This window comes from Mesitornis unicolor, unplaced genomic scaffold (genome assembly GCF_000695765.1).
Source record: "Mesitornis unicolor isolate BGI_N332 unplaced genomic scaffold, ASM69576v1 scaffold34206, whole genome shotgun sequence".
Classification (NCBI taxonomy): domain Eukaryota; kingdom Metazoa; phylum Chordata; class Aves; order Mesitornithiformes; family Mesitornithidae; genus Mesitornis; species Mesitornis unicolor.
In genome coordinates, this window is record NW_010189485.1 from 18,119 (window position 1) to 46,038 (window position 27,920).

General features: G+C 39.7%; 1 protein-coding gene across 1 annotated transcript in view; it reads left to right on the forward strand.

Annotated features, from left to right (window-relative positions):
- Positions 1–27,920, forward strand: part of CREBBP (CREB binding protein) — a gene marked incomplete at its 5' end in the record, with an annotated part of 46,056 nt that overhangs the window by 16,628 nt on the left and 1,508 nt on the right. Inside the window, 15 exons of the mRNA XM_010186100.1 lie at positions 4,635–4,753; positions 4,888–5,127; positions 5,627–5,715; positions 11,049–11,129; positions 11,885–11,941; positions 13,210–13,287; positions 13,779–13,846; positions 17,817–17,967; positions 18,803–18,949; positions 19,384–19,497; positions 19,950–20,115; positions 21,284–21,451; positions 24,582–24,743; positions 25,007–25,288; positions 26,781–27,916. Of these exons, the coding sequence (XP_010184402.1) occupies positions 4,635–4,753; positions 4,888–5,127; positions 5,627–5,715; positions 11,049–11,129; positions 11,885–11,941; positions 13,210–13,287; positions 13,779–13,846; positions 17,817–17,967; positions 18,803–18,949; positions 19,384–19,497; positions 19,950–20,115; positions 21,284–21,451; positions 24,582–24,743; positions 25,007–25,288; positions 26,781–27,916 (3,058 nt within the window). The remainder of the gene's footprint in view (positions 1–4,634; positions 4,754–4,887; positions 5,128–5,626; positions 5,716–11,048; positions 11,130–11,884; positions 11,942–13,209; positions 13,288–13,778; positions 13,847–17,816; positions 17,968–18,802; positions 18,950–19,383; positions 19,498–19,949; positions 20,116–21,283; positions 21,452–24,581; positions 24,744–25,006; positions 25,289–26,780; positions 27,917–27,920) is intronic.

The following is a 27,920-nucleotide window of genomic DNA, read 5'->3' on the forward strand; positions in this document are numbered from 1 at the left end:
TGTGGAGCTCTAGGAGATCAATACTCTGTGTAATTAGTTTTGAAAGTAGGATTCCTTTTAAGTTACATAAATGTCAGGTGAGAAAAGTATGTCATAAGAGTGCTCTCATTGCTTTGCTTTTCTGTTAGAGGCTGCATGCACTGCCTTCACTTCCCTGAGAATTAGGTGTTTGAACTTGTCTCCTGAATATGTATTCCTGCAAAGCCAGACTGCTGCAATAGACTTAAACTTTTTTTAAGACTTGTGTAGTGTTTCTTCGCAAATAGTTGTGTCAGTAGTCTCTTAAGTGACACTACAGTGTAAGCACAGATGTAGGTGTGACTCTGAATTTTTCCATAAGGAAACTTGATGGCATTGGGAATCTTGAATGGACTTACATAAGTGATTGTATGCCTTTGGGTTAGTAAGAAATAAATTAATAAGATTCTTAAAGCAGACAAAAATAAATTACTCCCCTAGTAGTGCAGACATTGTGGGAACCTGCTAGGTAAGGTTTTGGACTCAGAAACCTCAGCTGTTTAGAGACCTCTGTCTTTTAGCATCTGCTTTTTTGAAGTTACAAATTACATTTTCTGTGGTTAGATTTTAGTTTTTGACTAAAGGTAAACTTTTAGTATTCTGCAAATGTCAAAAAAGGGAAAGCAATGATCCATTTCATTACTTTTTTCCTACTTCCCTTGCAAAGGAAACTGCAGTGACTATACTAGGAGAACATTACAGGTGTGTACTTTCTAAAACGTGATCAGGGAATCATAAACGTTTGAAGTTTACACAGTTTGAATCTTGATCTCCTGTATATGTTTTGGGTTACATTAATTACTAAACATAATCTTCTTATAATAGAACACCATAAACCACATTTTCCTGTAGATATTTTCAGTCTGTAGCACAGTGGGTCAGCCAAATGAGAGCATGGTGCAGAGGTATCCGGCAAAGCAGGCTTCAAGCAAGATGTAACATAGGGAGTTGAAAGCTGATTAGTGTTTATAAACCAGTTATATTCCCAGTGGAAAGAATCACTGCTACGTGTTAGAGGGAGTGCAGTTGCAAGTAAATTGAGGTGAGTGGTTGAAAGAGGAAGGTTCTTGCAGAATGAGTCTGTGAAAGCTGCGTTGTTCTGCTGATTCAGTCTGGGTTACCACGTACTTCCAGTATCCTGTTTAGTAACACAGTTTTAGCTTAGAAATATTGTCACTAAGTAACCATGTAGTATAATGCACGTGCATGCTGTTGTACCTGCCCACGCTGCATGTTTTTAAATGGTGACATTTTCTCACCAAGTAGTTTGTCCAACTTTAATAGAGTGTTTGTATTAAAATGCTAAATAAATCAAGAGACATTTGAGAGTAAATACTGTGAAGCGGGTTTAAGGGTTATATGATATTTTAGAACTACTTATGAAACTTATCTGGAGTTTTTCATGGGTTACAGGAGTATTGGAAACTCTTCTTTCTTTGCATGCCACCAGATTCCTGAGGTGCACCGCACAGTAGTCTGGGATGTAGCAGATAGATGCTGCTGCTAAGGGGAAGGCTCACAGTTGGAAGTGTTGTGGAGCATATTCTGTATGATAAAAAGTTGTAGCCTGATACCTTAATGTTTGAAAAAGATTCATCTGGACCCTAAAGGAGTGTTTTTCTGGGTGCAAGTGGCTTATGTTGTGGAGTTGGAATCTCATCTATTTGTAGCACACATCCAGGTGTGCTGCAGACGCCAGCCTGGCTGTGCTCACCTCCTGTAGCCAGGCTGTAACCTGAATTAAGTGATGGGCAATGCTCTGTGGGCTGGAGAGCAGACCAAGATACTGCAGCTGAGATCCAGGTCTGCTCAGTTCACCTACACCTCAATTTTTCTAGTTTAGCTTTTTTGAGAATTTCAGACGCACCTTCAGCAAGCGTTTCTTCCTCATCAGGGTTTCTCCTTCACAAACTGGGGCAACCAAACCCTTCCAAATTCAGGAACTGATTTTGTTTTGCTTTTTTTTCTGCAAATCTAATGTAAGTAGGCAAGGAAACAAAACCCTTCCTTTCTTCTTCTCTTGCAGTCTCCTCAGAAGAAACAGTGTAATACTCATCTGGGTAGCTCCTGTCTCCTCGTTGTAGATGGCTGCCTGGTTTTCCTGGTTTCTTCCTTTCTTTATCAGACATACTAATGCAAAACCTGCAAGAGCTTGTTTTTTGGGGGGTAGTATTCAGGTGTATTGTGCTTACTGTTTTGAAGATTTCTTCATCTTCCTTTATTATTTTTCTCCTTAGTAATCATAAGCAGGGTTTCCTCTGTTTGAAAGAAATAAAAATTTAGAAAGGTAGAAAGGTAGCATTATGCTCTTCGCTGGCAAATAGTACATCATCACAATTCAGGCAGAGATCCCATTTTCTTTTTACCACCCACACATCCAAGACTGGGGATAACTGGATGCCAGCTCCTTACAAAGATCTGAGATCATTTTATTGTGGGGAGAGGGGAGAACAGAAACTCGTAAAATCTGCATATGGGGAGATCCTGTGCTCAGATGTTCTGGTATTTGTCATTTTCCTCAGAGGCAGAGAAGCTTTTTTTACTGCTAAGATGAAGACAACTTTTCTTCACGAATTTAGGTGAAGTTATAAATGGAAATAACTGGATTTTCATTTTTACTTTTTCAAACTTCAAAATGAAGGTAGATTGTAAAGTTTGTTAGCAGAGATAATTAGACTTTAAGAACTTGGCAAAAGTTGTACTGAATCTCTGGGTTTAAATTAAGATGGGATTTATTTTGAAAGATTCTCTCTAGCCTAGTGGTATGTTGCTGTGGGAGTCAGTACACGGAAAAATCTAAAAGCAGTGTCAAGCAGGTGGCAAGAATAGATTATTGAAAGGTGATTTTTGACCTTTAAGTCTCATTAAATGAAATAATTTGGATTATCAGGTTGTAAAGTACCTGAGCCAGAGCAAGATGATTCCAGAAACGATAGAGAATTCTTGTTCTCATTTATGCAATTCAGTATTTCCTTCTCTTCTTGAGAATGCCATAACATAGTTTAGTAGTTGTTTATAAAATCTTGAGAGTATTTGGTGGGACTCCTTTCAGAGGAAGGTGCCTGCATATATGCTATCAGTAGATATGAAAGAATTGGCATTTTATTAAGATGAGACTGTGGCAGCAGCTGACATTATCATTAGGCTGAATTTGTTGTAACAATAAATGTAGGCCTCCTCGGCTCATCTTGTTTTTACTCTGGCTAGTCTGAGATCAGTAGTAGCAGCATGAAATCTCAGTGTATCTGCAAGGTAAGCCCTCACAGAAGCCCTTCTGGCAGCTTGCATAGTCCTCTGCCGCGATGCGGGTGACTTGGGTGGTGCGTTGCCTGTTGCGCATGTGAGCAGAAATCCTCTCTCCGCTTAGAGGCAGTGCATTCAAACTGTCTTACAGCTTCCCTTGGCTTTGCAAGTACAGTTTTCCTGGGTAATGATTTCCAGGAGCTGCAATGTCCACAAATGGCTGAAGAAATGGAGAACTTAATCCTTCAGAAATTTTTTGAGTAGTGTCAACTTAATTTCTTCTCTAGCTTTATGTTTGTGTGTAATTTAGGTGAATGTAGTTGAGACAAAAAGACTTCGTCTCAGAAATATCACCCAAATTAAAAAGGAAATATAAAAAAACCCTTTTTTTAAAATCACAGATTTTTAACTAGAAGTCCCAAAAAACAATTTACGTCTTACCAAAAAATAATTTGAGTGACGAAAGCAATGATCAGCCTCAAAGGGGGTCACTGTAGCCCTGTTAAGTGCTTTCAACAGAACTCCTAATTGCTCCCTTTTATTTGTATCGTTCTCGTTTCAGCCGGGTAGATAAATATTAGATGCCATCCTGCTTTCCCCAGTTGTCTTTTTTCTCAATAGCAGGCGTTCTTCCCTATTTAAAGACTCTGTTCCTAAGGAAATAAATGTAATTACACTGCTGAGATGTTCAAATTGCTCTTCAAGTTATCATTATTTTTCAGAAAATGCATTGCCTTTCTTGTTCTTGTCATCCACTATTGAAAGCAACATGGCTGTTGCCATGCCACTGTTGCCAAGTGGTTGTAATGATGCACATAAATCTGGAAGTATTAACACTTTCAAAATCAATTAACAGTCCATCAGACCAGGACTGTTTGTACACTATGGCCAGGAAATTCCTGTGCCAGCTATCAAGACATCTGGTTACTCTCTGTAGAGCTGGCTCTCTGGCCCTGTCCACTACGGTGTTTTTTGCTAGAAGAATCTTGGCTTGGAAATAGCAAACAAGGTTTGAAGGAAGGTAGAGGAAAATATGCTGAGTCTCTTCTCTGAAGAGCTAAAGTTCATCCATTGAAGAAATGGAATTAATTTGGTTCTGAATAGGTTATTTATGCTCTGGAATACATGTCATTATGGGCTGCAGTTGTTCCTATCTCTCTATTCTGGGAATATCACCTACCATGATTTGTGTAAACTTACAACCAAGAAGCTACCGCACAGCTTTTAAGTTTTGCCTCTAATCAGCTGTGCAGATCAGGAAATCCCTCTTCAGATTTTTGAGTTAACATAGTTCTTCATCTTTTCTTTAGGGAAGTCAAGAGGTTAGGAAATGTGGAAGGAAATTTTCTAACCATTCTGACTTTCGTTAACAGTTTTCAAACCTGAGGAGCTGCGCCAGGCTCTCATGCCTACCCTTGAAGCTTTGTACCGACAGGACCCAGAGTCTCTACCTTTTAGACAGCCCGTGGATCCTCAGCTTTTAGGGATTCCGGTGAGTTGACGTTAAAAAACATATGAAATGGTTTTGTGTTTTGTCTTTGCTCTTATAAGCGCTTTGTCTTTTCTGTTCAACATACTGTGAACAGTTGACATCTTAAAAATGAAGTGGTTTATTTGTGTTTGAAGGACTACTTTGACATTGTGAAGAATCCTATGGATCTTTCCACCATTAAGCGTAAATTGGATACTGGGCAGTACCAAGAGCCCTGGCAGTATGTGGATGACGTTTGGCTAATGTTTAACAACGCCTGGCTTTACAATCGCAAGACTTCCAGGGTCTATAAGTTTTGCACTAAACTCGCGGAGGTGTTTGAACAAGAAATTGATCCTGTTATGCAGTCGCTTGGCTACTGTTGTGGGCGCAAGGTATGTATTCCAGGATAGAGCTGTGTTCTTCCAGAGAGCTTAGCTCAGTTAATCAGATAAAACATAGGTTTTGTGTACTCTTTTTTTAAAAAATGGAAATACTGATTGAAAGGGTCACTAAAAGTTTGGCTTTGTTATAAGCACGCTAAGAGCTAAAAAAGGTAGGTAGCATCCTTCTTGTTGCTATTCCATTATTATTGTTGTATTTTTCTCCCTCAGAGAATGCCTGTTTTGGTCATAAGCAGTATTAAAATACTTCGCTTGTTTTTCATATCTGTTGCTGTAAAGTAGGCAGTTAGAGGGTCAGCTACTTAGCCTATGTAGTTAATATTTTGTAATTAAATTAGGAGTGCTGTGGTAATGTATTTACGATAGATTGGGAAAGTGTGATAAACACAGGAGTGCATTATGATATCTGTAAGGGTCAGGTTTGCTTAATAGATACTTGATTAACATAAGATTACATTTTAAATCTTCTTTTTTCACTGCTGTTTTGCAGTATGAGTTTTCTCCACAGACCTTGTGTTGCTACGGCAAGCAGTTGTGTACTATTCCTCGTGATGCTGCCTACTACAGTTACCAGAATAGGTAAGTCCCCAACTTTGGTTGTTTTGGGTTATTTTTCCTTATTCAGGAAGCGAGATCCTTTGTTTCCTCTGCACATGCAGAGGAAGAGGATTATTAACTTTTTCTTTCATTTCTCCGCTAAGTCAGGAGAAAGTTATTTTTATATCTTTGCATGCTGTCCTTTAGCAGGTGACCCTTTAGTTTCTCATACTGCAGCTTGATACACACTGTACTTAAGTGCTTGCTGTTAGCTGGACTGCACCACGCACCACTTAAGTGGAGGTATAGTCATCCGTGTTTTCCACAAAATAAATGGCAAGGCTTGCTGGAGGGTGAAGGGCTGTACTGTAGAAAGGCACTGAGAAACCATGCCTTGTTCTGGGACAGTTGTAAACATATGCAGGTTCTTTCTCAAATTAATGCCAGAGTTTGCAAAGTAAAGGGTACAGTGACTGATTGCAAAACTTACTTTCTCTCTTGCTCATTAGTACTTAATTATACTTAAATTAGCTTTGAATTAGCATGGAAAACGACCCAGCTTCCATGAGAAGCTGTGATTTTTTTAAATCAATATTAGGAATTTATGTTTGAATGATTATTAAACAGTTGTTATAGTACTAATTTTAATGCTTGAATCAGTAGTTCTCTAATAACAGTGCAAACTTAAAATCTGGCTTTGTTTTTGTTTTCTTAGATTCCTCCCACCCCCCAAAAACACGAATTATAAAACATAAATGGGCTAAGACACAAACTTCCTTTTCCCTGTGTAGAAGAAAGCTATTAATTGCTTTCCAGAGGCTTGGCAGTCTGTAAGTCTTGCCAGCACTGAAGCGCACAGCGGGCTGTTACCTCCCTGAAGTTGTGGAGTAAATTCAAGCAGTCGGTGCTTGCATTCAGTCTCTGAGGGCGATCCCTACGTCACCAGACATGCTGTAAGGCGGTGCAAGGCTGCTGTGTACCACCGAGCTGCAGCAGCAAAGGGCGGGAGATGAAAGCGTGTCGCCTTGCCCTGTGTGTTGGGTCTTAGATGGCCTTTGGGAGACCATTCCTTTACAGAGGAATGTAAATTCATGAGCTCTCATAAAAGGTTTTGCACAGCCACTGTGAACTCCGAAAAAAGTCAGTCCAAAAAGAAATAAAGCAATTAAAATGTATTTAAAGAGAGAGCGCTTCAGTACTGGAAGTGGAGAAAAATAACCCTTAAATACCAACTCTTTGTGGTAGAGTTTCAAATAGTTTTCATGTTATGTATCCAGATTGTACTGTAATTGAAGAAGGGGTAATTTTTCTTTCAGTTATAATTTTCCTGTTTAAGTTAGTATTCAATAATTTGGATTATTCTGTGAAAGGCAGTGTTGGTTGCTAGTGAGAAGTGCAGGATTGATGGGGCAGTGGGTTCTTCTGGACTCAGGGATGCAATATTTCAGTTTCCTACCTGCCAGAAATGTGATAGTCCATTTACACTGAGTTTAGTCTAAAAGAGCAGTCATGAAAGGGAGGTGATTTGTCTACATGTCAGTAGGCCAGCAGCAGAACAGCAGTAGGTGTAGATTTCTGTTCATCAGGATGTCCTGAGAAAGTGTTGGGATTTTTGGGATTTGGGGTGATTTTGAGCTAGAGATGCAGTTTGAGGTTCTCTGTTTCAACTAAATGAAGCAATGAGTAGGTTTTTGGGTTGGATTTCTAAAAAAAATATTTTCTAAAGATCAGTTACTATATTTTAAAGTGTGCATTTGGACTGTCAGATCGTAAGAAGCCCTTATTCATCAGCTGTAGTGCTCTGAAACAGTTTTGACTGTTTCTTGTGACAGGGATCTTCAAGTCTTAGATTTTTCTTAACTGAGTAGGAAACGAGTTAAAAACAAATTCTGCGGTTCCAGCAGATCTTTAGTTGGTCAGATGTGCTTGACTTTATCCATTTAAGGAACAGACAAAATTGGATGTATTTGAAGTCCACCATATTGCATAACTAAATTACAACTGAGAATATTTAGGCACCATTGAATAAATGAACTCTGACACTGCAGTTCAGTGATTAAAAGTTAATTATTTCTTATTGAACTGTTTGGCTTCCATAATAAGGCAGAAATTGAAGATAAAGTAAGTGTTCAGAAAATATACTTTGTGTGAATATTCAACTGAGAAAACAGTTTGATATTTCATATTAGTGCTAGCATCCAATTACTAATTTAGAATTTCCCTTGAATGCACGTAATTACAGTTGGAAATTCACCTGTTAATGCAGAGATTGATCTTTTTCTGGACTTTGGTACTGAACCATAAGGTTATGCTTTGGTAAACAGGAATCAGTCATCTGAACAGTCTGCATTTGAAAAGCTTTTAATTTTTGATGTGTTGCGATAAGTACATTCTTTGGATTTTCTATGACTCTTGTAACTAGGATATGGCGTGTTTTCTGTGGGTTTTGTTGAATATTTGTAGCAACATGCAAAAGTCAATGAATTACAAGCAAGTTTCCATTTCTGAGGGTCCATATTCATAATAAGTTACAGCTATTCCTTCTCCCTGGTTATTTTATGGACAAATGTTCATGATCTTTAGATGATTCATTTTTCACTGTATTTCAATTTTTATTTCCCCATTTTAATATCATGGATGAAGGCTTGACTCTTGCTAGCGCTGGGCTTTGGTTCTGCAGCACGTGCTCAGCGCGCTGCCGAACCGAAGGGTGAAATACCTGTGCTGGTGGAGCCAGTTAGATTTCTGCGGTGTAACTTAAATCCAATATTGAAGGCAGCCTCGTTGCTCAGTTTCGTGAGTGTTGTGAAAGGCTATAAATTATTCTGAAAATGGATCAACATTAACCTTTTCTGGGATTTTTTACATGTAGCAAAGGAGCCTTGACCATGGATTTTCTGGCTACACACTCCTGTGCTTAGGTTCTCCTGTGTTTGAGCCCTTCCCAATCTAATTCTTAAAATGAGCAATCTTGTTAGTAAGTCATTAGTGTTAGTAATTAGTGGGTGTTTTTAATTGAAAAAAAAAATTAAGCACATTGTAGAAAAAAGAGGACATGGACAATGTGCAAAAGGATATAAAATTCTGAGCCGGCTATATTTGGGTTTAAAAAAAAATAAATTCTACTGTATCAATTTAGGGGCAAGTGAAGTCAGTGTAAATGGGATGTGCAGTGTCAGTATCCACTCCTGAAATTCTCTATTTCTCTAATAACCATAACACATATAACATTCCCAATGATTACAAATCAGTGGAATACAATTTTTTGCTGTTCTGTTACACTATCAGATCTAAAAGCCTTGGTTTTCCTTGGGAGGGTGATGTGTTTAATCCTAGTTGAGCTGACCCCGGAGAAGTCACTCGCAGTTTCACTTGTGGTAGGCTGGCAAGCAGCCCTCTGGGCAGGGAGGCATTTTAGCTCATGTGGTGGCTATCAAAGCTGCAGCTGTCCTGCTGGTAAGATACTCTGTGGATATGTCAGTATGGGCTATATTAACTAGAATAAAATGCACCTTTTTCCTCCTGTGTCAGCCCCACAGTAGAGGGAGTACTCAGTGTGCTGCTGCATTGAAGTGATTCTTGGCTAGCGGAGTGGCTCTTGAAGCCTGAGCCAGCTGGCAGAGTTTGCAGAAGTTTTTAGGCTCTGGTAAATTATGCTCTGGTAACGTGGACCTGGCTGCAGCCTGGGGGAAGACGCAGATTGCTCTGCAGAACGGCTTTCCCCGATTCATCGGGCGCTGCTGAAGGACCCGCTCCCGCTTGCTTGCGCTGTGTTTAGAAAACACGTAGTGGAAACGTGATGGGCAGCGTGTGTCGCAGGGGGGACTTCTGATCCATTCGTTTTGATAAGTGCCTATAAATGGCTTTTGTTGTCTCCAGGAAAGCACAGCCTTGGAGATCTGTCACCTGGATTACAGTAGTTTAAGTGTACGAGTATGTGTTTGAAGGGGCAAGCTGCCATATTGATTAATCTCCATCCCTTAAGTTGTTGGTTCATTGTGACATTGAGTCTCATTTGATGCCTTTTATACTTACCATTCTTACGGTTCTAGCGTTTTGAGTACTAAAACTGCGTTTTACTGTGCTGCCATTGCTGCTTATACTCTCTCACTCTTGATCCTCCATAAAGCTCCTTTATTTTGATGATCCTTTGTGGCCTTCCTGCATTTTACAGCTGTGGCCTCTCATTGTTACCTTTGTTCGTGTGTGAATTCATATCCTTTCCAAACATTTAGCCTCCTTTGTTGTGTTTTGGGTTTTTTTTTTGTTTTTTAATTACCCTCACAACTTTGGTTCCAGTTCATCTGAAACAAACAAAAAAAAACGACCAAAACCCCCCCAAAAATGTGTGTAGCTTAGATTTTTATTTTTTTTTCAAATGCAGATTGTATGTTTGTAGAGTGGTATTGCAATTTACTCAGCTTGGTTTGTTAAACTGCAGTATTGATTTTGCTGAGTATAACTTGGATTGGCTCTTGGTCTGGTGACCAAAAATTGTACCTAGCCTCATATTCAATTTGTAAAGCTTAATTCCACCTCTTTAATGTACCTGATAAATATATTGTATGTATGTACAATATTTAATGTTGTTCACATATATACATATATTGTACTTGTATAGATAAATGGCTGGAAACTCTGACCCATAATTGCATTTCTGTTAAATGTTTGTCTAGAGTATGGATTTGGTTTCATTTATATTAAGTAATATTAGCTGAGCAATTGGTCACATTTAATCTTATCGTCAAATCACTTCTGAATTTAATATTTTTATAGACTTTTTTCAATACCAAGTGTTTCTGCTGGTATAGTTTTTACTGAAAATCAGTAAATGCTTTCAGCATATTTTCTAATTCCTTAAATCTGTAATAAATGTGTTCGTAAAGCTTTTTGTCAGACTTTTTTCTCTTAACCAAAGGAATCTCAATCAGTCACAAGCCTGGCATCAAAGAGCATTTTTTCCTAACTAATGCAAATCAAATCCAAATTCTTAAATTTGAAGTCTATGCAGACGTAGCGCTTGGTAGCTACTTTAATCCTCCCCAAATTTTGAATTTGACACCCAACGACTTGTTAGTAATGTATAAAATGAGACCGAATGCTAATCTGTGCTTTGCCTTGGCTTTCTGCTCTGTGTTGTCTTGGTGTTTGCGTCTTACCTCTTACGTCTGTGCTGTTTGTTCCCTCCCCTGTTCTCTAATCCTGCCCTCCCCTCCCTCTGTTCCTCCTCATTGTCCACACTGACCCATCAATCAACCAACAACGCCCCCCCTTTCGTCGTGGTGATCTGCCCTGCTCTGGTTGGTGGCTCCGTGCTTGGGTGGCTGTGTGTTGTGCTGGACCAGTTCACCCAAATATGGCCTTCTTGCTGACAGGTATCACTTCTGTGAGAAGTGTTTCACTGAAATCCAGGGGGAGAATGTCACCCTGGGTGATGACCCTTCCCAGCCTCAAACGTAAGTAAAACCCTTCTGTTCTTCTGCATGCCGCCTTTTTGAATAGCAGGGGTGATGTGTAGTCTCACTTTGATAGTAAAATTCTGTGGCCGGTGGTGGTTGTGGGAAATGCCTGCTTCCTTACTAATAGGAGGTTTTTACGGGAACGGATGATTAACAGTTGTTACTGTGTTGGGTCTGTCAGTCTGCCCAAGTGTCACCTGTGTCCGATTGTGCTGCTCTAGAGCTGCCCATAGACTGGTTGCAGGGGGTGGCAGACACCAGATGATGTGGTTGCAGGGGAGGGAGTGGAAGCTGTGTCAATAAATGTCACTAATCCATTATCTTTTCAAACGAAAGACTCCTGCTAATCCTGATGTCTCACCTTTTGAAGCTCAGCTTTTGTTTATGAAACCAATGGCTTGTCTTTAACCTGACCAGAAAATAAGATGCTCTAAGAGTTGAGGAATACAAGCTGTTTTGGAAGGTGGCTGCTTTACTGACGATAGCTTCCCTTCTTCTTATGGCTTAAAATTTGTTTATGCTTGGGTATCTCTTATTTTGCTTTTAATTTTTACAGACAGTGAGATGGGAAAATATTTTCTGTAGCTTAAAATAAAATGAACTGATTTGTTTTCTGTGGATAGAATAAACACCTATATGCTTTCTTCTGTCTTGAGGTTTGCTCATTTGCTGCAATTCAGAAAAGCATGGTATTGCCTTGGTCTCTGATACAAAGGTAGTACTGAGTTTTCATATTAACTCTTTGTCTCTAGAACCATCTCAAAGGATCAGTTTGAAAAGAAGAAAAATGATACACTAGATCCAGAGCCGTAAGTACCAGGCTGTTGTTTTTCTTAAGATAATTTCATCACTTTCACTTGTCCTTTAGCCAGCACTTCACAAATGAGACAGTGAATAAAGAAATCTTCCGTTCCACCCATCTCTTGCCAAACAGGCTGCAGAATCTTTAGTTTGTAGCACAACATACAAACTTGGTGTCTACCATTGATATCCAAGAGAAAAGTGTGAGCCTGCGTTAATGGCAGTTTCTAGTACTGTTTATTTGGGTGATTCTTAAGGTGTGTTCTGCAAAGCACTGCACAGCTGCCTGAAAATAGCCCGCTGTCACACAGAGCCCTTCATACCAAGCCCGGAGTACTTGTGGGGGAGTTCTGCATTTTCCTCCTCTGGTTTAGCTGGACTTTTAAAACACGTTTTTCTCCTCACCTGAGTGCTTAGCCCACCAGAAGAGCCATCCTCCTTCCTTGCATTTGTTACCCTCAGGAAGTTCAGTGAAAGCCAAGTTGGACATTTCTTTAGTAGCACTGTGCTGCTTTCCCTGCTGTCCTTAACTAACTGAGGCAAGACTTTCTCTTACTGCTGCTTTGTTCTCTGGCGGTTTGATACATAATACATTTTGATTCCTTTTTTCATCTTTGCAATTACTGAATAGAGCTCATCCCCCAGACCTTTAAAGGTAGACTGCTGAGATGTACCCCAGTGCTTTTGACTTCATAACCAGTGTCGCATTCTTGACTGTTAGAAGTTTTCCCATATGAAAAAACAATGTTGACGTATTATTTTGACCAAAAAGATAAATACTACAGCAAAAAAAGAAAAATACTACAGCAGACCCATGCAGGTGAAGACAAACTAATACATGTTTTCTTGGCACGGTGATTCACGAATGACTAGTTTTTACATTTACAGTAAGTTGAGCAACCATTTAGTCAGCTTGTGGTTGTTGCAACAATTGAAAATTAAATCTGTAGAGGTACAGTTGAGCAGAATTCTTTGATGCTGGGAAAACTCAGAACTCTGCTTAGAAAAAGATAAAGATCCAGATAAAGTTGTGCTTGAAAGCCCATTTCACATTTTTAAACTAGGACATTTTACAATTTTTTTATATATCTTATTTGCACATTATGCTGATAGATGTATATCTGAATCAATTCTAATGAGGATTTTTTTACTGACAAACCTGCTGAAGTTGATACGGTTCTTAGCAGAGGGTTGGAAAGTCCTTCTTTCTTGCTGAATTCTGGAGAATTACTTGCCTGACAACAAAAGTGATTGCTGTGTTTTTTATTCTTACCAGGTTTGTTGACTGCAAAGAGTGTGGTCGGAAGATGCACCAGATTTGTGTATTACATTATGATATTATTTGGCCTTCAGGGTAAGATGTTCCTTAGTTTTTTAGCCCCTGTATGTAATGTCAATGTAGTTTATACAGTTAAGACTTTGACTTTGTTCTTCAGTATGCAGTCACTGCCTTTTAAGATGTAAGTACAAAAGTACAAAGCCTTTCTAAATAAAATACATTTTTTGGTGTTTAGGGTCTCGTTTCAGTATATTCAGAGGAGAATGCGTGAAACCAACTTGTTCATACACTCAGATTTCTGTGGTTTCTTTTTAACTGCCAAACAGTGGGAGCTGGTTGGAGTTGAGTCTGCATACTACAGAACACAAATGCAGATGTAACTGCTTGGCAGAATTACACCAACTCATAAAGGCTTTAAATCCCTCAAAAATGGAGAGATACAAGCTGTTCAAATACAGAGAAAAATATACTGTACTCTGACATTTAAATTATGGGTTCAAACACTGCACTTAAGTTGGCCAATGATGGGTTTATTCTAAGTTTTTGGCATTTTTTTTTCTCAATAGGTTTGTCTGTGATAATTGTCTGAAGAAAACTGGTAGAACACGCAAAGAAAACAAATTCAGTGCTAAAAGTGAGTTTGATATTTCTGGTTTTGTCTTCAACTTTCAAGTTCTCCATGCCACCCCTAATAGCTTTTTGATTGTGACTTTCTGTTGTCCTGATAGACAGTACAGGGACATTTGCAAAACAGGGAGTAGCGTAACCCAGGGCTCCAGTAGCTGTCAGAATTTTAATCAGCATTTTGAAGACCTGCTCATTGTGTTTGTGGTCAGTCTTAGTGCTGCTTGAGGTTTTGGCATCTATGTCCTTATTTTTCTAAGATTCAAAATTTAAAAAAGGAGGCGGAAACGAAACAGGAGAAATGTAAGGCTGCATGCACTTCTCTGGCTGTATTTAGGTATGTTTCCGTGTAGCATTGCAACTGAAACTGTAGTAAATTACTGTCACCTCTGTACCCTTCAAGTAACATGCAGTAACAAGTTCTGCATTTCAGGTGTACTGTGGTAGTGCCAACTACTAATGTATTTGAAGAGCTTTTCTTGCTTCTAGAGCAGACTGTGCTATAACTGTCCGCTCAAATAAGTGACCGATTGTCCTACATGTCTAGAATTTCTTGGAAGTAGCCACAGTCATAGTCTTGCTGAAATGTGCACTAAGGAGAGTGCCAAAAGCTGCCAGGTCAGCTTGTGTCAGTCTCTTTAGTAATCCTTACACAGGTGTTCTTCTGTATACATTTAAGATCAGAGAATATAATTTGTTAACTTACTCATACACATTTGAGCAGAAAGAGTAGGGGCTAGAGCATCAGTGGCGTGAAGCAGAAAAACAAAGTGAGTGTAGGGACCAGGAGGGTGATCCAGACACTTGAACAACTGGAACTTGCAGGTACACTTGGTTCCTTTCTTGTTCTTCAGTCCTTGGAAGTTCTGGGCGTGACCGTGTCATACTGTGACTTTGCAAGCCAGTAATAAAAGAGTGGTTTTGCACTAAATGTGACTTCTTGATAACTTTGTGTGTGGTTGATTGCATAAAAATAGATTTGAAGGAGGATAATTTGGAGATGCTAATGCTGCATGAGACTTACTAGATTACAATAATCGAAATGGTCCATGGAGTAACCTGGTGCATGCAAGATAGTATTGTTAAAGATATGAAAATTATTCTCATTAAAGACAGATTAAGACTGTAAGAGAACATTAATAAAATTATGAAAGAAAAATGTCATTTTAGGTAGCCATTTTAAATAGCTGTTTCTTCTATTATATGCTGACTTTACAGCATATATTGGTGTAAATTAGCTTAAATAAGCTTGTGATTCCTGGGATGTCTGCAGTTGTTCTGTGACGTTGCTTAAAGTTTGAGTAACCTGACATTTAGTTTGAGGTAACCATTCTGTTCTCTGGCGATCTGGACAGGGAAATAATGGTGCTTTTTACCTTTCCATTGATCAACTTTTCCTTCTCCTTTCCTTGCTGTTTGGCTCTCTTGTTTTCTTTTTCCCGTGATGATTTGAGTCCTGCAGACGGCTGTAATCCACTGGTGGGCTCAGCCCTTGAGATCAGTTTTCTTTAATGATACTCTACTGGAAACACCAGACCAGGGAAGGAAAGCCTGCTCTTGTTGTCAAGCCGTTGGTCTTCCTACTGACCTAAAACTAAACATTAGTAACGAAAGTTTGAAACATTAACATCTTTCCCGTCCTCTCCCCCTCCCTCCCCATAAAACCCTTTACTTACTCAACTGCCATCGATATTTCTATGCTCTCTCAAGCATGCTGTCACAACTGATGATAATCAAGATAGCACGTCTCTCTGCTGCAAGCTATTGCTCAGCTGTTATGGTAACATTCGTATTCCTAAAGCATATTAACTAAAATAGGTTATCTTAACCACATCGTAAGATGCATAAAGCTGACTGATCGCATGCTAAATATAACCTAGAAACCAATGTACAGCTGGATTATGCTGTGGAATTCCTAACTTTTGAAATATTTTTCTTACTAAGAACTTATACAAATATTACTTAACCAGCAGCTAATGCTTTTGTCCAAAGACAAAAGATAGCCTGACAAAGAAGACACTCGAAGTAGTTTCCTGACGAAAAGTCACAGTAAGCCACGAGTCTGACTTTCTTTCCTACCTGTCTGATGACTCGTCCAGTAACAAGTGTCTGGCCATTACTACAGCAATGTAACTTCTGTACTCAAGAAGTCTGAAAGCCATCTGTGTTGTTATCAGTTTGGATGCCTTTTTTCAAGTTTGCACTGCAGTTTTCAGTGAGACCTGAGCTTTTATTGGAAGCATGTATGTTAAAGGTGTCCAAGAACCAAAATCCAGTTGCTTTCTAAAAGAATTTTCACATTCTAATATATCAAAATACACAGCTGTTAGAGCCTTTCTTTTCAGTGCATGTAATCTTAATGCTGCTTATTTCTTTTATCTTCTTATCTAGTCTTCTTTTTGTTTGTTTTTCAAGTCTTAATGCATTGTAGCATGAGGAAGGAAGCAGATACCCTTTGGTTGCTTAGCATTGGAAAGATGATAAAATGAAAACACAGCAAGACAGTGGAGTTAACTAAAACGGCTTTCTAAAAATGTCCCAACTCATCAGCTGAGATGAAGCCGCTTCTTTATTTTCCTGTTTGTCTATGGAGAAATCAACAGAACTGAACAATTGCTTCAGAAAATATTTGGGAATTTCCTTTAAATTCAGCCCCCTTCTATTATACGTGGAAAGCCTAATATAATGTCTTGGGCTGGGAAACACTGGGAAAGGCCAGTGGATTGAAATCTGTACAGCGCAATTATTTCTGTGGTTGTAACCACAGAATCTCACTGGACAAGGGGACAGACTAAAAGATACAAAAAAAAGATGGCCACTTTTGGCAATTTCTATAAGCTGATTGTAAAATAAATCTCAAAGTATTTAAATCCCTTAGAAAGCAAGATCTTCTTTTGAGTGTATGTGGTGCTTTTCCCCAGTATTGGAGCCTAAAGTAATTTTTAGCATAGATATTTCACTGCAGCATTCTGTATGCAGTCTCAGTAGTCAGGAAGAAGAACCAGCAGCTTTGTGGCAATAGCAAAATAACAACTGAAAAAATGAAGCAGTGGAGATCTGAAAATTAAATGCATTTTAGTAAAATGAACAGCTGTAGATGCACTATCACTTGGGAAAAGATAGCAGATTGACCATAAAAATTAAGTAGAATACTAGATGGTAAAATAAGTAAAGCAGCATAAGAGAAATGGTTATAAATCTTCAAGTCAAAACAGTGAGCTACTGCTGTTTTCTTAATATAAACCAAAATCTTCATCTTAATTTCTGCAATTTGTTGCGGATTTATTTGAAAACCACCACATCCTGTAATAGTACAAAACCGGCTATCTCCACGAAAGCTAATTGTAAATGTAAAGACAGAGACGGGGCATCTGGGCAGTGTGTGGACTTGAACTTTTAAAGACCTCTATCGCTTTGCAAGAACTATTTAAGCTTTATGTGCAGATTACTGTAACTGTTCAATCTAAAAGCTCTCTTGAAAAGAAGAAGCAATGAAATCTCCATTGAAGTCAAAAGGCTTTTCATTTCTGTTGATTTGCTTTGCTTTGCTTGCAAAGGTGTGGCATTGAGCCAGATCTATAAAGTGATGTAATCTCTGTCAAAGAGCCAGATAGTGCTTTTGTTGGGAGAAAACATTTGCAGTGTTCATAAAATAACCCTGCAAATTTAAAAATGCCATGTAAAGCCGCCTTTGTTAGTTCACTTACTAAGTAATTTTCCCGCTGTAGTAGTTTTAGCTTTCGCATTAGGGTTTGAGCACTTAAGGTTTGGTTAGAAACATGGGTTGCTTTGGTTTTTTAATTTTGGCTGTATAAATAAAACCATCACATTTTCATACGGAGGTAAAACAAAGGGAAAGAAGCTTACTCCTATGCAGAGAAGCAAGCTGAAAGACTGCAAGCGTGATAACACTCTGAACTTAACAGTTATTTCTCCAGTATTAACACTTTCGTTGTTATGTTCTCCCCCTTTATTTTTAGGGCTACAGACTACGCGTTTAGGAAACCATTTGGAAGATAGAGTAAATAAATTTTTGCGGCGACAGAATCATCCTGAAGCTGGAGAGGTCTTTGTCAGAGTAGTAGCAAGTTCAGATAAGACAGTAGAAGTTAAACCGGGAATGAAATCCAGGTTTGTTCTATTAATTACAATAAATGCAGTCTGGAAATGTTTTAATTTTGAAATCTCCCTGCATAAATATTACAAAACTATGCACCTTATGCACCTTTGCACATTTTTTTAAACTTGGGCATGAGTAAAGTAATGAAAGAAAGAAAAGCAGTATGTAGGAAAAACTTGGAGGAGATTCAGAATACAGTTGTATTTTGTCTGGGGGGGGGGTAGTGGGGATATCCTGCTTTGGATGATAACAGTATGACTTTGTATTACTAAATCTTGAGAGAAAGTCTGATTGCATTCTGGTTGGCATTACAGGATTCATAGTTTACTTTGGAACAGTTGATGAGATTCTGTTCCTTACTGTTCCTTCATTTTGTTGTGTTTTATAAATACTTCAGCTTTCGGAAGTTGTTTTTAATTTGTTTCATCATAAATGAAAAGCTTAAAAGGTTTGTTCTGTGAAGTATTTTGGGTCTAATTCATAAAGCCAGTGTTTATGTGACATCATTTCATCATAATGCATCAGGTTTTCTACCACGCAGTGTATTTAAAGGCTTGTGGTTTCTGGGGATGCCCTTGTACTCAATGCCTGCCTGTTCAGTCATATGTTAACTGTATGGAAACTACCTTTCCGTGAGTTTTGTAGTAACAGACCTTGCATTGACAGAACTCCCTGTTTTAATACAGCTCTTATCTAACCCAGTTGAACTTCTACATAAGTGTTTCTAATTAGTTACAAGTAAGGTTTAAAATTATTTCCTCATTCTGGTAGGACACTGGTTTAATAATTTGCTTTTTGTTGTTTGTTGTTTTTTCCCCTGTTCCTTTCTGCCACCCTTTCCTTCAGATTTGTGGATTCTGGTGAGATGTCAGAATCTTTCCCTTACCGTACCAAAGCTCTGTTTGCGTTTGAGGAGATAGACGGAGTAGATGTGTGCTTCTTCGGCATGCACGTACAGGAGTATGGCTCGGATTGTCCCCCGCCAAATACAAGGTACTCTTCCATTTCTATACCGGTGGTGCATGCACAGAGAGCATCTTGCTACGTTCCCTGGACAATTACTCTCAAATACAGAGGACTGGGAGATCTGTTTCAGTTCTGTAGCACAAATAAGTCCCTTGACTGCAGATTACTTTGAAGGGGAAAACCAGTATCACAAGAAAAATGTTACACTTTTGTATGCTATATTTAATTTTGCTTCTCAATCTATGTTCTTGCTGTCTACAAAAAATTGTACCTGTCTTTTGCTTTTGAGAACTGTTTATACCATGTTAAGATTCTTAAATATGCATTAAAATAATGCCATAGTTAATATGTCTTTGTTCAGTATGGCTGTATATGTATCTAGTATAAAAGTCAGCTCTCAATAGACAAAACAGACGTTCGGCTCTATATGATTTTCTGCCATTCTTCTCTCGTTACTATAGGCGTGTGTACATATCGTATCTAGATAGTATTCATTTCTTCCGCCCCCGTTGTCTCCGAACTGCAGTTTATCATGAAATCCTCATTGGATATCTGGAGTACGTGAAGAAACTTGGGTAAGCAAGATATTTGTAAAGAAGTTATTATAATTAGTAGTATTAGTATTTAGTATTAGTATTATTTAATAGCATTTTATTTATCCAGGATGCCAGGTAGCTGTACACTTAGGATAGTCTCTCTTTCCTTCTGCCCTCTGAGATGTGTGGAGCACATGCCTCTTCTGCAGTGGAGAGTTTGGATTTTATCACCGAAGTGGTTTTTCTGTTGTTAGGATTCTTCAGCTGGCAGCATATCATTATTTTTGTCAGAGGCTCACTTGATGTTTAAGCTTCATTATTATATCCATGACCTTTTCTCATCTCTTGTATAAATAGAGGCTGTTCCCTCAGCATCTTTGTTAGAAATTAAAAAAAGAAAATTTAAAAAAAGGCCAGAGATCTAAATTTCAGTTTCAGTTAATTTTGGTAATCAAAATGGTTAAGATTTTTTTCTTGTGTGTGAAATGCAGGTATGTGACAGGACACATCTGGGCCTGTCCCCCAAGCGAAGGAGATGACTATATTTTTCATTGCCATCCACCTGATCAGAAAATACCCAAACCCAAACGCCTGCAAGAATGGTATAAGAAGATGCTGGACAAGGCATTTGCTGAGAGAATCATTCATGACTACAAGGTTTGCTACCATTTACTTCCTGGATTAATTTTTATGGGCTTTTCATTGAAAGGTAGCTCATATTGTTTCATAAAGTGTGAAACTGTGGTAGTGTTGCACGAGGGGTTTTATTCTCAGCTAGTGTCTTCATTTTCTGGAGGTTCTGCCTTTAAGGCTGAAAATTCCTTAAGTTTGATTTCTGTATTACGTGAAGTGTGCAGGAGCCTGCCTTCACATACTTGTCTTTTACTGCAGTCTTCTAGGCAAGGAAGTATGTCGCTTGTTAAGGTTTATGGAAGTAGAATTGGTTCTGGAGGATCAGGTGAAATACTGGACCTCACTAGTGTAAAATTTTTAAAAAATGCTTATAGAACAGCTTCTTCACTTTAAAAGCGGTGATTTTCGTAATTGGAGAATATCACGCATGTACCCAAGGGAATAAGTTCAAGATGGCAAAGGTAGCATTTGCCACTTCTTACATGGTAAAATTTACAAGAATTTCTTAATGGTAGTGAAAGTGCTGGGAAAAAAAGTGTTTTGATTGCAAGTGACAGTCACTAAACATGTGGAACAGAACAGCGTATAGTAAGCCTTGTCATCTGATCTGGTGTAGCAAAGAGCTAGGAAATCTGTATCTCTCCTAATAAGGTGGTCTTGAAATGAATCCAAAGAAGAAAATCGGTTGGTCTGGTATGTGGTTTTTAAATGCAATGCACTTTGAAAAAAAAAAAAAAATAGAAACAAACCACCTCTAGAACAACTGTGTAAAATCCCTGCTCCTGTTCAGAATCCCTGTTCCTCTCAGAGGTCCCCAGTCTTTCTGGGGGTAAAAATGCAGGAAAAGCTAAGTGGTGTAGGCTTCGTTTTTAGTCGGTGTAGTTACCAGGGAGGGGCTTGTTATGTTTTTTCCAGGATTATCTTAGCCTCTCCCATCGTGTCAGGAGCGTGAACCGATTGCATGATGGAGGCTCAGGAGACTCTCAGCACCTGGCTTTCTAAGATGAGGCAGGGAGTGGGCTGTTACCAGTTTTTGAGCTGCACCTAGGAAAGGAGCCCTGCCGGGAGTGGGCCGTGGGCTGTCAGTGTGGCACAGCTGTTCCGTGTAGCCCTGGGTCTTGTCTCTGATTCTCCTCTCTGTCCTGAGTGGTCCTTTTATTTTTCTGTTGGTCTTGTGTGACACGCTTAACAGGACATCTTCAAACAAGCGACTGAGGACAGGCTGACAAGTGCCAAGGAGCTGCCTTACTTTGAAGGTGATTTCTGGCCCAATGTGCTGGAAGAAAGCATTAAGGAGTTAGAGCAGGAGGAGGAGGAAAGGAAAAAAGAAGAAAGCACTGCAGCTAGTGAAACGACAGAGGTGAGTTACCTTCACATGCTGTATTTGCTTCTGGTTTACAAAGGTGACAATTAACGCTTGAATAAATTAGAGAGTTCACATCCGGTAAACTAGAAAAGAAGGTCATTTACATCAGATGATATCATTGTTCCCTTTAACTGTATTTCTGGTCTTCTTGGATAACAAATAGCCTAATTTTTTTAACAGAATGAGAAGCGAGTTATGTGAGTTCAGCATCTCTGTTCTGAGAGAAATGTGTTAAGCTACTTTTGGATTGCATCACGACTGCTACATTTGCTCGCAGTCATTTGGCTGAGCTTCTGGTTCACACCTTTGCAAATCACCTTCAGTATCTGTGTTTTGAAAGATGCTGTATTTTTCAAAGCTGAATTAAATTTTGCTGTTATTTAAGCAAAAGTACTCGTCATTTTCAACAGTAGGGGGCTGAAATTTGAGAGTATTTTTTGCAGACTGCATTGGTGTGAAACGTTCCTGATCCTGCTATGCCTTCACTAGCATTCTTTCTTTGTATATGGAAAAAAAAATTACTTTCTGAAGGTTCTGGCCAGAACTTCATCATTAATTTTATTTCTGGCTTGATTGTATCTCTATCCAAATAGTCTTAGCACTTTTATACTTTCCCTTTTTCTTGTGATTTGCAAAAGGTGTTTTGAAAATAAGTATAGTAAGAAAATCTGAAGTCTAATAGATTCAGATGAAACAAAGAATTTTAACTGGGGTGGGACTGTGTTCAGCTTAGGTGCCATGACAGTTTGCATAGGGGATGTATTACTTGGGACTGATACAGAGTGATAGATCTTAATCCGTTGATTTCATTATGTGAGAAAACTCCTTCTATTAAACCTTAGCAGCTCCTTCAAAGATAATAGTTTGTTGCTGCATTTTTTAATGGAACCATAAAGTTAATATTTTCACCTTGTTCCTTCTGAATGTAATTTTTAATATTGACATATTTCAACAAATATGGCAGTATAAATGTAACTGAAAGACAAGGCTTGGAATTTAAGTTGCAGTCCTCTTTTCCTACCAGTATCACTTTCAGTAAATCATAGCATGCCATTCTGGTGAAAACTCCATGTAAACCTCTACATCTAAAGGGGGGGGAAGTTGTTTTAAAGAGCCCAGAACAGCTAACTGGGAAACTCAGCCAGGTTGTCTGCCTAAAGTGAAAAGATGCAGCCTTGGCTGTTAACATCCCTGCATTCCCACTTAATGCCACTGATGCTGCTTGGGGGAGCAGGGGAACAAAATCTGTATCCAACTTGCTGAATGTGTCATCCAAGATCACAACAAAAAATGTAACAGTGTGGTCTTTGCCACTTGGCTCAGAAAAAGGCGTGAAATTAAAAACATGAGAACTTCTCCACTGCAGTCACCTAAAGTTGTGTCGCTTTACAGAGGAAACTGTGCCCAGCAATGAGGATCTCCACGTGCAGAAGCACTTGATGAGGCTTTGCAATTTGCCTTGTGTTGAGATGGTACAGAACGTGTCTATCTCGTCTGAAATTCTTAGTCCTAAACTTTGTATATGCAGAGAGGGCTTCTTAAAAGTCAGCATGCACTGTGAGTCGGTTAGAAGAGAGTCTAAAGAGGTGGTAAATATTCAGAAGTTCTTGAAAAAGGTTCAGAAGGGACCAGGCTCACTGAGCAACCGTGCCATCGGCATCTCTGGCAAACCTGGGCAAATCTCTTAAACGGTATCAAAATAAAGTAGTACAAAACCAATCTTTACAACTTCTTAAAACATTTTGGAATAGCTTTCTACAACTGACCAAATATAAATTTGTTAAAGGTGGAGTAGAAAGAAAACTTAAAATTATACTGTCAGCTAAGTTTCAACCTATTCTTTTAGTGTTTAAATTTTAAAATCTATGTTGATGATCTAGAATGCATAGGCAAAGGAGAACATGCCCTGATTCCATTGGAGGCTGAAAATTTGAAGGAAAGAAGTCAAGATGGGAACATACAACAACTCATTTCTGAATACCTTCACTTAGAGCTCTGTCTGGTTTCCCATAAAATAGTATAATTTTAATTCCCAAACAGGTCTGGTCAAAAAGTCAGTAAAATTAGTTACAGAAAAACCAAGATGGGACAAAGAATTTCTATCTAAGCCTAATTAATGGAATGGAGGAATGGCAGCAGTGTGTGTGTGTGTATATATGTATAATTGCTTTCTTGAGTTGGAATATTTCTTTGAATAAATACACTTGTGGATAAATAGTGTGTTTGCTTGTACATAGGATTCATTAAACTATTGCGTGTCTGTGTGTGTGTGTGTGTGTGTGTGTGTGTGTGTATATGAGAATATTCCACTAGCTTATTTTTAATACGATAACCAACAGTTAAATGACTTTTCCTGAGAGGCGAGATCCATGCTGAGGGCTTGGGTTTTTATTTTTCAAGGACATGAGAAGCCTAAAAGTTATTTCTGTTTTCACAGGTCATGTAAATAGCATCATCTGCTATTTTTTACTTTCTTTCCTTACACCTAGTGTTCAGTATATGGTCACTGTGGTCTATGTTAATTTAACTTAGGCACATGTAAAGGTTTTGGGGATTCTTTTGGAGTTGCATATGCAGCAGTAAGTCTTCAGGATGGAGAATAATGTATTTTGTTAGTTTCAGATCCTTCATGTTCTTATTTGTGTACTGACCCTAAATTTGTTCAACAAAAACAAACATCCACAAACATTCAGTCAAAGCTCAAGCAAGTACATGATACTGCAAATGCACAGCAAAGCAAAATACCGGACTTGTGGAAATTTTTGAAGTCCCATTTTGTTTGTAACTCATTTTATCATCAAATATCTGTAAGATCTTGTAAAGAAAGCAGTGGAAGCTGAAGTATAGTGTTTGAGAAGGAAAAAAATAAGTGTAAGATAAGAATTATTTAGTGTATATGCATATTTTAAAAATCTGCTTCTAAAGTGTTTGAATTTGTTTGCATGCCAGTTTGGCTTTTGATTTTTTTTCCTGGAAGATAAGGATAAGTTTAACATAGCATTGGCTGATTTGAAGGCACTGGAACAAAGTTCTGTTATTGACAGCAGAAGTTTTTCACTTTCAGCTACAGTGAACAGGAGAGAGCTCTATAAAGGGTAACATTTTCCCTGTGCGTTTATTGCAGGGAAGCCAGGGCGACAGTAAAAATGCCAAGAAAAAGAACAACAAAAAAACCAACAAGAATAAGAGCAGCATCAGCAGAGCTAACAAGAAGAAACCCAGCATGCCAAACGTGTCCAATGATCTGTCTCAGAAGCTGTACGCCACTATGGAGAAGCATAAAGAGGTACTGTCAAAATACGCTGCATAAAGAGAAGATTTTGTTCCTGTAAATCCAGGCATGATCATAGTCAGAACGGAAAAATCAGGAGTAAAGCTTGTGATTGCGCTAGAACTTTTTCTGTTGTGCAACAACATATTGGCAGAGATTAGCTTAAAGTCAGTTAATTGGATAACATTTGTAGCGCACCAATTACCGCAACAGAACATGAGTGTTTTCCTGTAAGATTATCTAACCTCATTGATTATTTTTCCCCCATTTTTCTGCAGGTCTTTTTTGTGATTCATTTACATGCTGGGCCTGTAATTAACACTCTGCCTCCCATCGTGGACCCTGATCCATTACTTAGCTGTGATTTGATGGACGGGCGAGATGCCTTCCTCACTTTAGCCAGAGATAAGCACTGGGAGTTCTCCTCACTACGCCGATCCAAGTGGTCCACGCTCTGCATGCTGGTAGAACTACACACTCAAGGGCAGGATCGCTTTGTCTATACGTGCAATGAGTGCAAACATCATGTGGAAACAAGGTGGCACTGCACTGTTTGTGAGGTAGGTGTATATCACCAGAGTCTTCTGCTCTTTCTTGCCTTACAGCCAAGCCTGGTATTGCTTTTTTTATATTGCCCAAAATTCCTTGAAATTAAGCCTGTGGTTGGGTGTGACTGCATGAGACCAGTCTGAATCTGCAGGCCACTAGCTCATATACATTAAATGGACATCCACAAGAGAAGTTAGTTACCTTTCTGCAAGGTAGCTTTCATTCTGCTTTGTACATGGTACTTCTTGTAAGGAGTGTAGCCAGGCGTGTGTCTAGGCTGCTACCACAGCTCTTCATCATTGTCTCTTCAGCTCAGCATTACAGGTTGCCTTCAGATCAGCCCAAATAATTGCTTCCTAACCTGGCTCAGTGCTTTGAATGACTGGTCCTTTAACAACATAGATCACTTCCACTGAGCTGTGTTAGAGAGCAATTACACATGAAGTTACACAGCTGGACTTGAGAAGAAGGTGGCCTCTACAGGGCTTGTGATGACTTCTGGCTGTAAAAAAAAAAGTTAATAAATGCAGCCTAGTTTTTACAGTGCAAGTTATTGCCAGGTCTGTGGTAGAAGAGTCTTAATTAATCCCTCCGAGGAAGTCACTGAACAGGACTTCTTGAGGCAAGACTGGAGGAAGTTATCGTACACACTAGGGGAATTAAGTGGTGGAAAGAGGTATGGCCTTTAGGTTTCTTCTGGGTACTTCTGTATAAGGGAGTGCCCTTTCTCCAGCAAAAAGGGACAATGCAGTGAACATGTGGGTGTTTGAGCAGGTTTTCAGATCAGTGTCTGTCTTAGCAAGAAACTTGCACTCAATTTGAGGGTCATTTTGGAGATTAAAAAATATGTATTTCAGAGTAGTAATTATTAGTCAGTAGTAACGCTAAGAATAGCTAAATGGAGAACCAAACCCTGTTCTTTAAGCACTCACCGTAGGTTTGTCTTACTAGTTAAAGGTTTTGGCTCTCCTTGTATAGGTACCCCAGTAGACCTCACAGAAAACTAAACAGTTCTTGTCATCAAAAAGGTGAAAAAAAAACCCCAAAGAAACAAACAAAAACCACAAACAAAAAACCACACACACAAAAACCACCAAAACAAAAACAAACAAAAGAACCCCACCAACCCAAACCTGCAAGACATTTTTATGCAATAAAATGAAGACACAATTACAGCCCCTATGACTTGTGATTGCAGGCTTGCTTTGCTGATGTGGCTTCTGCCCTCAACTGCCCAGCACTTCCTGCCCCAAAAGCCCCCTCCCACTGCTGCAGTGACTCTGCAGCTGCTTCTCTCCTACATGGAATTGGGCAGTTGTTCACAGCACCTGGCTGTTGTCCTGCTCTTGTTTTGCTGTGCATTTGTACCCACCAGGTACAAGTTTTTTTACAGTTTTTCCACACCAGGCTTGTGGTGCTCACCTAGCACCGCTACTGCTCTCCTGCTCTTTTGCTGGTGTAGTCAGTGCTCTGAACTGAACTCTGGGGTTTTTTTGCTTTCAGGACTACGACCTCTGCATTAACTGCTACAACACTAAGAGCCATGACCACAAGATGGTTAAGTGGGGCCTGGGTCTGGATGATGAGAGCAACAGCCAAGGAGAGCAGCAGTCAAAGAGCCCCCAAGAGTCACGACGACTGAGCATCCAGCGCTGCATTCAGTCCCTTGTCCATGCCTGTCAGTGCCGCAATGCAAACTGCTCATTGCCATCCTGCCAGAAGATGAAACGGGTTGTCCAGCACACCAAGGGCTGCAAGCGCAAGACCAACGGTGGCTGTCCAGTGTGCAAACAGCTCATAGCTCTCTGCTGCTACCATGCCAAACACTGCCAAGAGAACAAATGCCCTGTGCCATTCTGTCTCAATATCAAACACAAGCTTCGACAGCAGCAGATCCAGCATCGCCTGCAGCAGGCTCAGCTCATGCGCAGAAGGATGGCTACCATGAACACCCGAAACGTGCCTCAGCAAAGTTTGCCTTCTCCTACCTCAGCAACGCCTGGTACCCCTACACAGCAGCCAAGTACACCGCAAACGCCGCAGCCTCCTCCCCAGCCCCAGCCGTCCCCTGTAAGTATGTCACCAGCTGGCTTTCCCAGTGTGTCGAGAACTCAGCCCCCTACTACTGTTTCAACAGGAAAACCCGCAAACCCGGTTTCCGCACCTCCACCTCCGGCTCAGCCTCCGCCAGCTGCGGTGGAAGCGGCTCGGCAGATTGAGAGAGAAGCTGCCCAGCAGCAGCAGCAGCTCTACAGGGTCAACAACATTAACAATGGTTTGCCTCCTGGTCGCCCAGGACTAGTAAACCCGACGGTGGGTTCAGTGAACCAGATGCAGCAAGTCAGCATGAATGTACCCCGGCCCAACCCTGTCAGCGGTCCAGTGATGCCCAACATGCAGCCTGGACAGTGGCAGTCACCTCCAATGCCGCAGCAGCAGCCAATGCAGCCAGGAATGGCGAGGCCGGTTATGCCAATGGCGACGCCGCAAGCAGTGGCTGGGCCACGGATGCCGGGTGTGCAGCAGCCACCACGGAGCATCCCCCCGAATGCACTTCAGGACTTACTGAGGACCTTGAAATCACCAAGTTCTCCGCAACAGCAACAGCAGGTTCTTAACATCCTTAAATCCAACCCTCAGCTT